We start from the raw sequence: 15,729 nt of genomic DNA, 5'->3' as shown, positions 1-15,729 counted from the left end.
GGGCTGTCGGGGCTGTGCTGGCAGGAGGAATGCAGGGAACCCGGCCCGAGGAGCGCCTGGGCCCAGCTGGACTCTCCTGGACTCTCCCCGTCCCCAGCGGCTCATTCAGAGGGGCAGCTGTTATCCGTGGGCTGCCTTCTCCAGAAATGGGGCCGTCCAGCAGAGGCCATGCTCTTGCCTGGAGCCCAGCAAGTCCCACCGCCCTGGCCCTGACACAGAACAAGAGGCCAGAGCCCCTGGTGGCTGCTAGCCAGCAGCTTTTGTCACTCAGCTGGCCTATGGCTGTCACAGTAGCCCCTGCTTCCCTGCCCGGACCATCTCTCCCTCTGTGTTCCCGAATCCTGGGGCCCCAGGGGTGCCTGTGAATGCTGTTGAACGGGCTTTAGGCTGGGCGCGGTGGCTCACGCCTGTAATCCCAGCACTTTGGGAGGCCGAGGCGGGCAGATCACAAAGTCAGGAGATAGAGACCATCCTGGCTAACACGGTGAAACCCTGTCTCTACTAAAAATACAAAAAAATTAGCTGGGCGTGGTGGCGGGCGCCTGTAGTTGCAGCTACTCGGGAGGCGGAGGCAGGAGAATAGCATGAACCTGGGAGGCCGAGATCACACCACTGTACTCCAGCCTGGACGACAGAGTGAGACTCCATCTCAAACAAACAAACAAAAAAAAAAACAGGGGCTTTAAAATACAGTCAGCACAAGAACCCAGATGCTGCCCCAAGAGAAGGCTGCAGAGGGCAAGGAGGAGCCACCCTACATGGGCACCAGCTTGTGCCTGCTGTGCCAGCCTGGAGCAGTGCCTAGGGCACAGGGCAGTCACTGGGCACAGCGGGGGCTCAGGCCCCATGGGGACCTGGGCATGGGGTAGGCTCTACCCACTGTTGTGAGCCTGGGCACGGGTTGGCGTCTGTTCCCTGGGGACAGGGCAGTCATGCAGCCTGCACTGATGGGCTGGGACCCGTGGTCAGCCCTGCATCTCCCAGGGTGCCCTGTCCAAGTATGGATTCAGGACAGCTGAGTCAATCCCCCAGCCGTGCCGAGCCACGGGTGGCGGGCTGGGCCTGCAGGCTCCTTGCAGCCCTGCCTGGCTTCTGTGCCGGGTGGAGCTCATCTGATGAAGGTGACAGTTTAGGCTGCAGCTTCAGGGATGGGCTTTTGCTCAGCGCTGTCCACAGCGGTGTCTCCAAGAGGGTGGTCTCCTGGCTTATTAGTGGGTGGCCACTGTCTACTGGAAGCATCAGGCCCCTGTGCGTCCTGGCGGCTCAGGGTTTCCAGGCCTGTGATGTGGGAATGGAGCCGTGGCCTTCCCTGCCCGTGGGAGGCCTCGGGAGACGAAGCTGGCTCCTTCCATCCCTCATGATAAGCCGCCTGAGCCCCTGGCAACATGCCCAGCACTGTATGCAGAGTCGAGGGCGGGACAGCCCGGTGTGTGAGGCAGATGGAGTGCAGATCGCATCCTGGTGACCTGGAAGTCAGCAGCCGTGGGTGTGGAGGGCCCAGGAGGGCTGAGGAACCTCGGGGCATGGGGGAGGGAGGCTGGACAGGAGAGGGCTCACCCAGGCCCTGTCCTCTGCCCCAGGTGAACCTGGCCCTGCCTGTGTTCTTCATCCTGGCCTGCCTCTTCCTGATCGCCGTCTCCTTCTGGAAGACACCCGTGGAGTGTGGCATCGGCTTCACCATCATCCTCAGCGGGCTGCCCGTCTACTTCTTTGGGGTCTGGTGGAAAAACAAGCCCAAGTGGCTCCTCCAGGGCATCTGTGAGTATCTCGCTGGCCCACAGCCCGTGGTACCCTCTGCCCTGGGCAGCGAAGGGAGTTGAGAGGCGTCGGCCGTCTCCACCCACATGGGGCCAAGCGTGTTGGGTGGCAGGAGGGTTCAGGTCACTGCAGTGTCCGCTAGTGACACGCAGCCCACATGGTTCAGGGATAAGACACTCAGCGCAGCACCAGCTAATCTCTCAGGACGAGGGATTCTGGAAAACCAGGCTACTGCTGCCAAGTAACAAAATCCTGCTGGCTGCCACCAGCGGACACAGCAGACTTACCCAGAAAGGCAGAAAGAGGCAGAGGCAGGCGGATCACTTGAGGTCAGGAGTTCAAGAGCAGCCTGGCCAACATGGTGAAACTCTGTCTCTACTAAAAATACACAGATCAGCTGGGTGTAGTGGCACACACCTGTAATCCCAGCTACTCAGGAGGCTGAGGCAGGAGAATCACTTGAACCCGGGCGACGGAGGTTGCAGTGAGCCGAGATCGCACCATTGCACTCCAGCCTGGGCGACAGAGCGAGACTCTTCTCAAAAAAAAAAAAGGCAGAAGGAGAAACCCGCCCCCCGGCCCTCTGTGCAGCGGCAGGCCCAGGGGTGCTTTGCCACCAAGCTCAGGACCCCGTCCTCAGCGCCTGCAAATGTGGCCAGGCTCCTAGAAAAAGGCCGGGGTGCTTGCGGGCCTACATGCTGATCCCCATGTCACTGGGTGGCTTGGAGAATTCCTGGGATGGCAGCAACACAGGCAGGGAGACCCCCCACCCCTACCCCACACTCTGATCACCGCCAGGGTCATGGTAGAACATTTGCCTCAAGCTTTGCAGTGGGATCTGCATTAACTGTCATTCAGGACACCAAGAGCTTAAAGCAAACCCCCGTCTCTATCCTGAAAGCAGTCCCCCTCCGCAGAGCGATGTCTGTAGACAGTCCCAGGCGCGACAGGTCTTCCGAGGACCCGTTAGCAGATTGGCCCCTCCGGCCCTGCCTGCTGTGAACAGTCCAGGCATGTGTCCAGGTGGTGGCCCGGGTGTGGACCTGCAGGAAGGCCTATCATCCCCCCGTTGCACTTTGCTGAGACACCAGGGCCTGGTTCGTGTGCCCCAGGGGCCGCACTCCGCCTCCCCAGGGTTCTGAAGCGGGCGAGGGGTGGGCCGAGTGGGATGTGGCACTTCCGCATTTCAGTAGAAGACAGCGCCTCAGGCACCCGGCACCCACATGCACAAGTACACAAGGGAAGGTTCCTTAAAATCCCAGCGCTGGGCAGCGGCGCTGGGTTTGGTGACAGCAGGGCTGGGGGAGCCCCAGCTCACGCCCCCGTGTCCCACAGGTGCCTACCCAGCCCCCAGGCTAACACAGCTGTCTTCTCTCCTGACAGTCTCCACGACCGTCCTGTGTCAGAAGCTCATGCAGGTGGTCCCCCAGGAGACATAGCCAGGAGGCCGAGTGGCTGCCGGAGGAGCATGCGCAGAGGCCAGTTAAAGTAGATCACCTCCTCGAACCCACTCCGGTTCCCCGCAACCCACAGCTCAGCTGCCCATCCCAGTCCCTCACCGTCCCTCCCAGGTCGGGCAGTGGAGGCTGCTGTGAAAACTCTGGTACGAATCTCATCCCTCAACTGAGGGCCAGGGACCCAGGTGTGCCTGTGCTCCTGCCCAGGAGCAGCTTTTGGTCTCCTTGGGCCCTTTTCCCCTTCCCTCCTTTGTTTACTTATATATATATATTTTTTTTAACTTAAATTTTGGGTCAACTTGACACCACTAAGATGATTTTTTAAGGAGCTGGGGGAGGGCAGGAGCCTTCCTTTCTCCTGCCCCAAGGGCCCAGACCCTGGGCGAACAGAGCTACTGAGACTTGGAACCTCATTGCTACCACAGACTTGCACTGAAGCCGGACAGCTGCCCAGACACATGGGCTTGTGACATTCGTGAAAACCAACCCTGTGGGCTTATGTCTCTGCCTTAGGGTTTGCAGAGTGGAAACTCAGCCGTAGGGTGGCACTGGGAGGGGGTGGGGGATCTGGGCAAGGTGGGTGATTCCTCCCAGGAGGTGCTTGAGGCCCCGTTGGACTCCTGACCATAATCCTAGCCCCGAGACACCATCCTGAGCCAGGGAACAGCCCCAGGGTGGGGGGGTGCCGGCATCTCCCCTAGCTCACCAGGCCTGGCCTCTGGGCAGTGTGGCCTCTTGGCTATTTCTGTGTCCAGTTTTGGAGGCTGAGTTCTGGTTCATGCAGACAAAGCCCTGTCCTTCAGTCTTCTAGAAACAGAAACAAGAAAGGCAGACACACCGCGGCCAGGCACCCATGTGGGCGCCCACCCTGGGCTCCACACAGCAGTGTCCCCTGCCCCAGAGGTTGCAGCTACCCTCAGCCTCTAATGCATTGGCCTCTGTACTGCCCGGCAGCCCCTTCTGGCCGGTGCTGGGTTCCCACTCCCGGCCTAGGCACCTCCCCACTCTCCCTGTCACCCTCATGTCCTGTCCTGGTCCTGATGCCCGTTGTCTAGGAGACAGAGCCAAGCACTGCTCACGTCTCTGCCGCCTGCGTTTGGAGGCCCCTGGGCTCTCACCCAGTCCCCACCCTCCTGCAGAGAGGGAACTAGCGCACCCCTTGTTTCTGTTGTTCCCGTGAATTTTTTTCGCTATGGGAGGCAGCCGAGGCCTGGCCAATGCGGCCCACTTTCCTGAGCTGTCGCTGCCTCCATGGCAGCAGCCAGGGACCCCCAGAACAAGAAGACCCCGCAGGACCCCTCCTGAGCTCGGGGGGCTCTGCCTTCTCAGGCCCCGGGCTTCCCTTCTCCCCAGCCAGAGGTGGAGCCAAGTGGTCCAGCGTCACTCCAGTGCTCAGCTGTGGCTGGAGGAGCTGGCCTGTGGCACAGCCCTGAGTGTCCCAAGCCGGGAGCCACCGGTTGGAAACGCCTTCACTGACCAGCGGCTGCTCAAGCCGCAAGCTCTCAGCAAGTGCCCAGTGGAGCCTGCCGCCCCTGCCTGGGCACCGGGACCCCCTCACCATCCAATGGGCCCGGAGAAACCTGATGAACAGTTTGGGGACTCAGGAACAGATGTCCGTCTCTCTTGCTTGAGGAATGAAGACCTTTATTCACCCCTGCCCCGTTGCTTCCCACGCACATGGACAGACTTCACAGCGTCTGCTCATAGGACCTGCATCCTTCCTGGGGCCGAATTCCACTCGTCCAAGGGACAGCCCACGGTCTGGAGGCCGAGGACCACCAGCAGGCAGGTGGACTGACTGTGTTGGGCAAGACCTTTTCCCTCTGGGCCTGTTCTCTTGGCTGCAAATAAGGACAGCAGCTGGTGCCCCACCTGCCTGGTGCATTGCTGTGTGAATCCAGGAGGCAGTGGACATCGTAGGCAGCCACGGCCCCGGGTCCAGGAGAAGTGCTCCCTGGAGGCACGCACCACTGCTTCCCACTGGGGCCGGCAGGGCCCATGCACGACGTCAGCCTCTTACTTTCCCGCCTCGGCTAGGGGTCCTCAGGATGCCGTTCTGTTCCAACCTCCTGCTCTGGGAGGTGGACATGCCTCAAGGATACAGCGAGCCGGCGGCCTCTCGACGGCACGCGCTTGCCTGTTGGCTGCTGCGGCTGTGGGCGAGCATGGGGGCTGCCAGCGTCTGTTGTGGAAAGTAGCTGCTAGTGAAATGGCTGGGGCTGCTGGGGTCCCTCTTCACACTGCGCAGGTCTCGTCTGGGCTGGGGTGGGAACTCCTGCGCAGAAGGTTGGTGGGGGGTCCAGTCTGTGATCCTTGGTGCTGTGTGCCCCACTCCAGCCTGGGGACCCCACTTCAGAAGGTAGGGGCCGTGTCCCGCGGTGCTGACTGAGGCCTGCTTCCCCCTCCCCCTCCTGCTGTGCTGGAATTCCACAGGGACCAGGGCCACCGCAGGGGACTGTCTCAGAAGACTTGACTTTTCCGTCCCTTTTTCTCCACACTCCACTGACAAACGTCCCCAACGGTTTCCACTTGTGGGCTTCAGGTGTTCTCAAGCACACCCCACCAAAACAAGCAAGTGCATTTTCAGTCGTTGTGCTTTTTTGTTTTGTGCTAACGTCTTACTAATTTAAAGATGCTGTCGGCACCATGTTTATTTATTTCCAGTGGTCATGCTCAGCCTTGCTGCTCTGCGTGGCGCAGGTGCCATGCCTGCTCCCTGTCTGTGTCCCAGCCACGCAGGGCCATCCACTGTGACGTCGGCCGACCAGGCTGGACACCCTCTGCCGAGTAATGACGTGTGTGGCTGGGACCTTTTTTATTCTGTGTTAATGGCTAACCTGTTACACTGGGCTGGGTTGGGTAGGGTGTTCTGGCTTTTTTGTGGGGTTTTTATTTTTAAAGAAACACTCAATCATCCTACCGCTGATGTTCTGTGTTCTTTTCTTCTGCACCAAGTTCTGTGTATAGGAATGTTCCTGGCCTCCTCTTGGCCACCTCATTCCTTCCCACCTTCACACATTCATTCATTCATTCACCGACAGCCCACTGAGGCCGCTGGGTGGGGGTGAGCCATGGGCGGGTTGCACACATGTGAGCACGCACCCCTCGAGGGTGGGGGGGCTGAGCCAAGATATCGGATCTGCCTCGGGAGTAGGGGGCAGGCATCCTGTGCAGGGATGTTTAGGTGGAGACCACCGGGGAGGAGGGGGAAGGTTCCAGTACCAGGGAGCTGCAGGGGTGAAGTTGGGAGGGGTTTGGGGGTCACCCGCTGAGAGGATGCAGGGCTCCAGCTCCTGGGAGGTCAGGAAGGAAGCCTTTCTCCAGCCTGGGATCAGAACAGGAGAGGAAGCGGCACTGATTCTGTGTTCCCAGGACACTCCCGAGCCTCTCAGTTAAGGGGGCGAGTCCGGGGCTCAGAGCATGAGCCCCTCATCCACCTCCCAGCACGGGGTGGGAAGGCAACCATAGGGCTCCGTCCTGGATCCAGTGAAGGCTGCTCCTATCTGCAGGACTCACGCAGTCCCAGCTGAACGGGAGGTGGGGGACAGGCCCTGAGTGGGCCCCATAGTCTGAGTCTTATCCTGGAGCCACCAAGTCCCCGGAGGAGCCGGGAGGGCTCCAGAAATACAAAGTCACGGGAGTGAGCAGTCGGCTCCACAGGGTATTAGCAAAGAGGCCTCCTGGCTGCAGGTCTCCTGGGACTGGGGGTTGGGCGGCTTTTCCCTAGTAGGCTGGGCCCCCCCTCCCCGCAGCCCTTTCTTTAGGAAGACCTTGCCCAGTGATGGACCAGGGCATTCTGGGGTGCAGCTGGGAACCTTTGCAGCAACTGGGGTCACCTGGAGCCCTGGCTCAGGATCTGTGTGAGCCCCCCACTCTGACCACCCAGGCAGGAAGGGCCCACCCACCTCCCATGGGTTCTGGAAGGATTCGGGTGCACTGTAGTAATGTCTTCACTGCTGGGAAGTTGAGGCCCAGGCCTCTCAGTGCTGTTCAAAGGCAAATTAATCCAATAGCTCACCCCCTCACGATTGAGAACTGGCTGCCCTCTAAGGGAGCTGGAATTTGGAAAGCAATTTTTGGAGCTGGGGACCTTGGATGGCCCTGCGGCAGATGTGTACCCCTTTGCGGACTTGACCGTTATGGTGGGCTTGTCGAGGGACAGGAAGGAGAGAACTCACAGGCTGCCCCACCCCCTGACACTGGCCTTGTGAGGTCACCAGTGAGACAGGCCCCAACACACCTGCACCAGCATCTGGGGACTACCTGGGGGCCTGCTGAGTGATATCCAAGGGTGGGGCTGGGAGCCACAGGTGAGCCAGCCCTGCAGGTGCTGCCACCAGCGTGGTGAACAGCCTCAGCCTCGGCGGCCCTCCCAGGTGGCATTTCAGTGGCTGCCATCCCGCCTGGCCCCCAGCCCAGCTGGCTCCTTCGAGATGCTTGGTGCCAACATGGAGCTCAAAGAGCCTTGGGCTCCTGGAAACAGTAAAGGTTAAGAAACCCCTGACCCCTGTGTTCTGCTTGTGCAGAGAAACCTCTTCCCGTGTGACTTGAGGGGAGACTCAGAGATGCCCCCGCCCCGGGTCTACCTAGGGCAAGGCCCAGCCCAGGCCCTGAGTCCCCTTGACCTCGCCGATGACCGGCAGAGATCCATCAGAACAAAATGCTTGCTGACCAAACCCAGCTCGGCTGCTCTCCCTCCCCTAGGCCCAGGACCTGGACCCCCTCAGCCTGGGCCAGCCTGTGACTTCCCACTCCCTGAGACCAGGCTGGCCCGGGGAACCCCCTCTATCTACCGCCCCTCAGGCCCCGCGTCCAACTCCCCACACAGATTCTAGCCTTGTTCACACCCCCATAAAATAAAAAACCCAGGCTGGGTGCAGTGGCTCACACCTGTAATCCCAGCACTTTGGGAGGCCAAGGCGGGCAGATCACCTAAGGTCAGGAGTTCGAGAGCAGCCTGACCAACATGGTGAAACCCCTTCTCAACTAAAAATACAAAAATTAGCCAGGCATGGTGGCGGGCATCTGTAATCCCAGCTACTTGGGAGACTGGGGCAGGAGAATCGCTTGAACCCAGGAGGTGGAGGTTGCAGTTAGCAGAGATCGCACCATTGCACTCCAGCCTGGGCAACAAGAGCGAAACTCCGTCTCAAAAAAAACAAAAAGCCTTTGCCTAACCCTGGAGCTCCTTGTAGACCCTGTGGTGGGAGCAGAGATCCCCCATTGCGATAGTCCTCGGTGCTGCAATAACCTTTTTTTTTTTTTTTTGAGACGGAGTCTCACTCTCACCCAGGCTGGAGTGCAGTGGTATGATCTCGGCTCACTCCAACCTTTGCCTCCCAGGTTCAAGCAATTCTCCTGCCTCAGCCTCTTGAGTAGCTGGGATTACAGGCCTCCCAAACTGCTAGGATGACAAGCGTGAGCCACCGCACTCGGCCTGCAATAACCTTTTCAAGTCAACTCCTTTAAAAACCCTGATTTGTTCTTCATCCCTCAATCCCCTGCCGAACACCAGTCAGAAAAGCTCCTCCTGCCCTTGAAGAGAAATGCAGACGCGCCACAGAGCTGCAGCCCCACCAGGCCTGGCCCTGCCCAATCTCCCTTTTCCAGTCAGGCTGGGCCCCTGGAGTCCCCGAAGCTCTGCCCCTCACCCCCCCCCCGCCCCCATCCCGGGGCTTTCCACTGCCTTCCACTTAGCCTGGATCACTCTCCCTCCAGGCCACCCTTCATGGTCAGACGCCTGCCCTGACCCAGCCCGTCTCCCCCAGAGCACGGTCTGCACCCGCAGTGCTGGTGTTAGCGTTCTTGCAGTCACCCATGGGTGCACCCCCACCCCGGGAAGGTTCCTGAAGACAGGTCATCTGCCCTGTCCCCCACCGGGTCCCCCAGTTCCAGGGTCTGGTTGAACAAAAGCCTTGGTCAGTATTTGTGGAAGAGGTGAAAAAAAATGAAGCCAGCACCCCATCTCAGCTCGGGGGCCCCGAGTGAGCGGCGGCCGGGCCCCTTGGGTGGGGCGCAGGTCTGCGGGAAGGTGGGAGGTGCTCCCTTCTGGGCTGCAGCAGTTACAGGTGCTCAGAGACCGGCCAGGCCACTGCAGGGGCCAATGTCCAGCCCTGTCAATGGAGGTGGACACAGGTAGGGGAATGTCAAAATCAAAGCCCAACCCAGACTTTTTTTTTTTCTTTGAGACAGGGTCTCACTCTGTCACCCAGGCTGGAGTGCAGTGGTGCAATCTCAGCTCACTGCAGCCTCGACCTCCCAGGGTCAAGTGATCCTCCTGCCTCAGCCTCCTGAGTAGCTGAGACTACAGGTGTGCACTGCCACACCTGGCTAATTTTTTTTTAACTTTTTGTAGAGATGGGGTCTTGCTATGTTGCCCAGGCAGGCTGGTCTCAAACTCCTGGGCTTAAGTGATCTGCCTGCCTGGGGGGTTCCCAAAGTGCTGGGACTACAGGTGTGAGCCACAGCACCCGGCCAATCCAGACTTTTTTTTTTTTTTTTTGAGATGGAGTCTTGCTTTGCCACCCAGGCTGGAGTGCAGTGGCACAATCTTGGCTCACTGCAAGCTCTGCCTCCAGGGTTCACGCCATTCTCCTGCCTCAGCCTCCCGAGTAGCTGGGACTACAGGCACCTGCCACCATGCCAGGCTAATTTTGTTTTTGTATTTTCAGTAGAGACGGGGTTTCACTGTGTTAGCCAGGGTGGTCTCCATCTCTTGACCTCGTGATCCGCCCACCTCGGCCTCCCAAAGTGCTGGGATTACAGGCATGAGCCACCGCGCCCGACCTTTTTTTTTTTTTTTTTTTTTTTAATTGAGATGGAGTCTCACTCTGTCACCCAAGCTGGAGTGCAATGGTGTGATCTCAGCTCACTGCAACCTCCGCCACCCGGGCTCAAGTGATTCTCCTGCCTCAGCCTCCAGAGTAGCTGGGATTACGGGCACTTACCACTATGCCTGGCTACTTTTTTTAATTTTTATTTTTAGTAGAGATGGGGTTTCACCATGTTGGCCAGGCCGGTCTTGAACTCCTGGCCCCAAGTGACCTGCCAGCCTCAGCCTCCCCAAGTGCTGGGATTCCAGCAGTGAGCCACAGTGCCCGGCCAAAGGTTTTCTTTTATGGGGGATGTGAACAAGGCTGGAAAGAATTCAACCTTGTTCTTTGTTCTTGTGTCGGGGGTGGGGTGGGTGGCCTCAGGGACAACAAATCAGCTTCCCCCGGCCAGCGCTGTCTCAGGGGGTGGGGAGTCACCGGCTAGCCCAGGCTGAGGGGGTCCAGGTTAAGGGCCTACGGGAGGGAGAGGAGCTGAACTCAAGTCTAGTCAACAGGCATTTTGTTCTGATGGATCTGTGGGGATAAAAACAGCTCAGAGAATCATTGATGAGGCCAAGAAAGGGGCTGTGTGCGTCCTGGCCTCATCCCGGGTGGACCCAGCAAGCTCTGCCCTCCCTCCAACTGGCGCTTCGATGCCTTGAGCACCGTGGGAGATGGCGGGCATAAACGAATGGTGTGTGGCAGCTCCCTCTCCCCCAGAGAGAGGATGAGGGGGGAGCGTTTGTTGGGGCGGGAGCCCCAAACACATTCGAATGAAGCCACCTGTCAGGTGCGCCCTCCCCAAGAGAGCAGGGCTTCCTAAAGGAACCAGTGACCAATCCTCTCACCACCCTCTCATTGCAGAAAGCCCAGGTCTCCCCATGGCCCGCCATTTCTTGCTACCTCGCTCTCCTTCAGAGCTCCTTGCTGGAACCCCGTCTCCCCATGAGGTCCCACTGGACAGAACTCCGGGACAGCTCTTATGACCTGCTGGGAACTGCGGATAGAAGCGCATGGAGACGCACATTAAACCCCCAGGGTGGGAAAGGGTGGGAAACAGAAGGAAGGAGGGCATTGGCCTGGAAAGCGGGGGCCTCAGTTCTGGGGCGCCCCGGCCCCTCCTCTAGCCCACGGGTGGCTGCGTTCTCCAGCTCTGATGTAAAAGGGTCTTGGCCCCTGAGAGGACCGGAATGAATATGCTTCTGCCTCTGTGCTCGGAGCCCATCAGCCTAACCCAGCTCAGAGGGAGAGAACAGGGAGGGAAGAGGGAAGTGGGGAGGAAAAAGGGGGAGAGGAGAGAGAATTCCCCTGGCCAGGGGATGGGGGCCATGGCCCTAATCAAGCAACAGCTCCAGCAACTCTGCCTTCAGGCTTGGAGAGGCTTCCTGTGCAGAGGAGGATGGAGGACAGAGGAAAGCAGAGGGAGGAGGAGAAGGCGGTGGTGGGAAGAGGGGGATGCAGAAGAGGGTGGGCTGCAGGCTGGGACCCCTTCCTGTGACTCCTGCATCCTAGACAATCCTCCTGAGCTCACCACGCTGTGTTTGCCGGCTGTGTGCGTGCGAGCTGCACACCTGGGACAGGAGGAGGCAACCCTGCCCTGGAGTCAGTCAAAACCACCGCGGGGCATGGGCTTCACAGGCTGCGGGAATAGCGGAGGGAGGTGAACAGGGGTCCCAGCCCGGGCAGGGTGGGAAGCCAACATCTGGACAGAGCAGGGGTGCAGGAGCCCCAGAGGCAACAGTGGCTCTGCCTGGGAATCCTCTGTTCACTCCCCACCTGGGAAGAGCAGGGGGCCCAGGAGTCCCCGAGGGAGCAGTGGCTCTGCCTGGGTGTCCTCTGGTCACTCCCCACCTGGGCTGGGTCCCCGCCAACTGTCCCAAACACAGGATGCCTCTCTGGCCTCTAAAGAGCCTGTAAGTCCTTGGTCTTGAGCAGAAACCCTGCAGAGATGGTGAGATGGTGGGAGGGGGCGGGGGGCCACGCCTTGGGAGAGCACAGAGGAGAGACAGTGGATGGAGATGGGGCTTCTGGCACTGCCCGCCTGCCACTGAGACCACAGATGACGAAGGCTCGGTGCCCATGCTGGGCCCCACACACCCTGCCCCTACCCCTTTCTGGGCAGCCTTGGTGGGAATGCTAATTCACTTGCTCTAAGGAGGAGCATTCTAGGAGCATCTGCTCTGAGGCACAGGGGAGGAGGGGTCACCCTGAAGCTCCTCCAGCCGGATTTCTGGTGGTCCTGGATCCCCGCTGTCCCATGGTTCTGTGCTCCCCGAGGCTTGGCCTGAAGGGATCCAGCGTGGGAAAGTGAACTGAGCCTGCAGGAGCCAGAGGAGGAGGCCGGGTGCCACCCTGTCTCAGGGAGGAGAAAACAGGGCTCCAAAACATTCCTTCCTTCACCTGCCTGGGGTGATCCAGGGGAGCCGAGAGGTGGGAGTGCATCCGTGTGCATTGGATGCAAAACGGTAGGAAGCACACAATGGGAGCATCTCACAAACCTGTGCACCCGGATGGCCCGGGCACCTGGAGGACGTGGGCACCTGGAGGACCCGCACACATGGAGAATCCGGGTTCTCCAACCTGGGCACCTGGCGGGCCTGGACACCTGGCCCACCATCCACATGACGGCCCCTCCCTTCCATCCCACACTCCTTCTGGGCCTGGCCTCAATTCCTCACAGCCTAACCTGAGTGCAAGACACCTGGCCTCGTCTCCAGCGGAAATGCAAACCCTCACCCCGAAGGTGCTGTTACACTCATCCAACCTTCTCCCTCCAGCCAGAAACGCCTGCATTCCTGTTTCTCGCGCATGTGCAGCCACACCAAACAAACAGGCCCTGCACTGACCTGTTCACTGCTCGGGGTCCAGTGCCTACAAGACTCAGCCTTTTGCCTTATAGCCACAGGGTGAGTACGTTCTGCAAGTGGGAACTCAACTGCACCATGAAAGCCAGCCTTGTAAAACACGCTGGCACCCCAGGTGGACAGATCGCTCACAAAACTAGTCTCAACCAGCTTCATTCCAGATTAAATCCTCTCTGGGTCAAAAAGGGTGAGGAAAGGTTCCAGAATTTGCCTCTTTCTCATTGACCTCTGCAAAGGCTGGCTGGGGAATGGGTGTGTGGCCCTAGCCTCACCCCGAGCCAAGGGAGGGTTCTTACCCCTAAAATGAGACCCCAAAGTCAAGGCCTTGGTATCTGGCTGTGACCTACTTCTTTGGTCACCGCCCCTCCAAGCTCTCTGAGTGTCGTCTGGGCTAACCCGAGCCCACCCCCTCCTCGGTAGGAGGCCCCAGTTAATCCCGCTGCCGTTCCCATGAACGGCAAAGAGAATCCACTTAATCCCCTTGACAACTCCTGACAGCTGGGAGAGAGGCGTGGGCAGGTCTGGGTGAGGACACGGTGGGCTTGGACCCAGACTCCCCCGTAGAGGTTGCAGGCTCTGGGGCTCTTCGTCTCCAGGGAGGTTTCGCCACGTTCTCCTGCACAACTCACCGCGCCGATTTCACTCCTTAAGGACCATGTTTCAAACACTGCCAGGGCGACGCTTCATCTTTAGGCAGCCAGGGGCCAGAAGGAGCCTGGATCCTCCACTGGCCCCCTCCCTCTCCTTCAGCGGCCGTGACACTTTCCCCAGCGTCTACTGCCCTCTTGGGACAGTGTGCCCTGGTCTCAGAATTCACCACGCAGAAACGAGGCCCCCACTCCTGACATCTTCTGTTGACGCTGCTCCTGTTTTATTTCTAAGCTTGGCTCCGTCCTTTGAGTTGAGCTGAGAATTCCACAGAGAAGAAATTGTCAAATAAAAAACAAATCCGGATTTAGTAAGGGGAACTTTATTCCAAAAGGATTATTGCAGGGCTTGGGGGAGCGCCTCACAGTAGGGGTACATACCACTCCAACTTGGGCCTCCAGAGCCAGGGAAAGGGGTTTTCTTTGACGGAGAGAGGGAGCAGGGCTGGAAAGAATCGGTGGGGGAGTGGCGTGAGGGGGCCCGAGGGGCAGCAGATACAGCAGGTCCCCCCTGGCCAGCCCAGTCTCAGGGGCTAAGGTGGGGTTACAGGCTGACCCAGGGGGAACTAGGCTGGGGGGTCTCCCATTTCAGGGTTTGGGGAAGGCAGAGAAGCTGAACAAGCTTTTTTTGTTGTTTTTTTAAACAAGCATTTTGTTCTGCTGCTTCTGTGGGAACAAAACAGCTCAGGGAATCACTGATGAGGCCATGATCTGGCCTTCTCCTAGGCGGACCCGGCAGCCGCGAGTCTCATCTCAGTCCTGTGGGAAGGGGGCTGTTTGCAGTGAGCTGTTTCCAGAACACACGGGAGGGCTTTCCAGGACTGGCTGAGTTCCACGCTGTGGAGATGAAGATGGATTCCTTGCTGAGCTGCACGAGGCACCGCCCCTTCTAGGGCCCCTGGTGGTCTCTCCCTCTGCCCCTGCTGCAGGACACCCCTCCTCGGGACTTTAGATGTGGAGATGCTGTGCGTGGCCTTACTCTCCTTTTTTCATTGTCGAGCACCTGCTGGTTACAGACCCTTCCTGCCCTGTCCTGAAACCGCCTTTGCAAAATTATGACAGGAAGAGAAATCTGACATGGCTGCCTCCATCTTGCTCCTCACCTCACAGGCAGGCTGGCTGGCTTCCTTCATTCCTGGGCATGGGCCAAGCTAGCTTTGGGAGAAATTTAGTTTTTGAAAATCCCCTAACCTCCATGCCTTCGGGGAGGTTGATTTGAGTAATAATTCCATCTCCCTTGTGGCATGGCCAGCCTTGTGACAATTTTTTATTATTTATTTCTTTATTTTTTTTGAGACGGATCTCACTGTGTCACCCAGGCTGGAGTGCAGTGGCATGATCTCGGCTCACCTCAACCTCCGCCTCCCAGGTTCAAGCGATTCTCCTGCCTCAGCCTCCCGAGTTACTGAGACTACAGGCACCCGCCACCACACCCGGCTAATTTTTGTATTTTTAGTAGAGATGGGGTTTCACCTTGTTGACCAGGATACTCTTGATCTCTTGACCTTGTGATCCGCCCGCCTCAGCCTCCCAAAGTGCTGAGATTACAGGCGTGAGTCACCGCAACCGGATTAGATTAGGGGTTTAGGTGGGGGTGGCCAGGTAACAGATGTTTGCTGCTGATTGGTTGGGGTGGAGATGAAATCACAGGGGTGGAAGCCTTCCTCCTGCAGCCGAATTGCTTCTGGTGGGGCCACAGGGGCAGGGCTGTAGGTCCAGGTGGAGCCATGGGGTCTGAGTGGAGCTGTGGGTGTCAGACATGCAAAAAACCTGGAAAGATCTCTCAGAAGATACTTCCATCTACAGCGGTGGTGTTACTTGCAGGAGTAATGGGGGAAGTTGCATATTTGTAACCTCCGGGATAATGGCCGACCATCCTTTGTGTCTGCGCCTTATAAGGTCTCTGGTTCCCTCCTCCTGGAAGCCTGGGGACCTCCCATTAGCTTTACAAAAGCAGGTTTGGGGCAAGGCCTATTATCAACCATTTAAACTGTAGCCTAAATGTCTTCCAAAGTTAGCTTGGCCCAATAGCCCAGGAATAATTAAGGGAAGGGCAGGATGGGGGCTGGGTTAGCTTAGCTTGGTGTTCTAATTGTCTCACTGACAGGACTTCTGCAAAGGCCGTTTCAGGTGCAGGACCCTGAGTCCCTGGGATGGGGCAGGACACGCATTTCCAGGCGACATCATTCTG

At 58.6% G+C, this 15,729-nt stretch overlaps 1 protein-coding gene across 2 annotated transcripts in view; it reads left to right on the top strand.

The window, feature by feature from the left end:
* Positions 1 to 6,134, top strand: part of SLC7A5 (solute carrier family 7 member 5) — a 40,536-nt gene extending 34,402 nt beyond the window's left edge. Inside the window, exons 9-10 of one of the 2 annotated variants that reach the window (XM_034940866.3) lie at positions 1,581 to 1,758; positions 3,142 to 6,134. In XM_034940866.3, the coding sequence (XP_034796757.1) occupies positions 1,581 to 1,758; positions 3,142 to 3,197 (234 nt within the window). In that variant the 3' untranslated portion in view covers positions 3,198 to 6,134. The other variant, XM_063598055.1, reaches the window with a different exon arrangement.
* The last annotated feature ends 9,595 nt before the right edge of the window (positions 6,135 to 15,729 follow it).

Source organism: Pan paniscus, chromosome 18, assembly GCF_029289425.2.
Source record: "Pan paniscus chromosome 18, NHGRI_mPanPan1-v2.0_pri, whole genome shotgun sequence".
Taxonomy (NCBI): Eukaryota; Metazoa; Chordata; class Mammalia; order Primates; family Hominidae; genus Pan; species Pan paniscus.
This window is presented reverse-complemented; position numbering and strand designations above follow the sequence as displayed.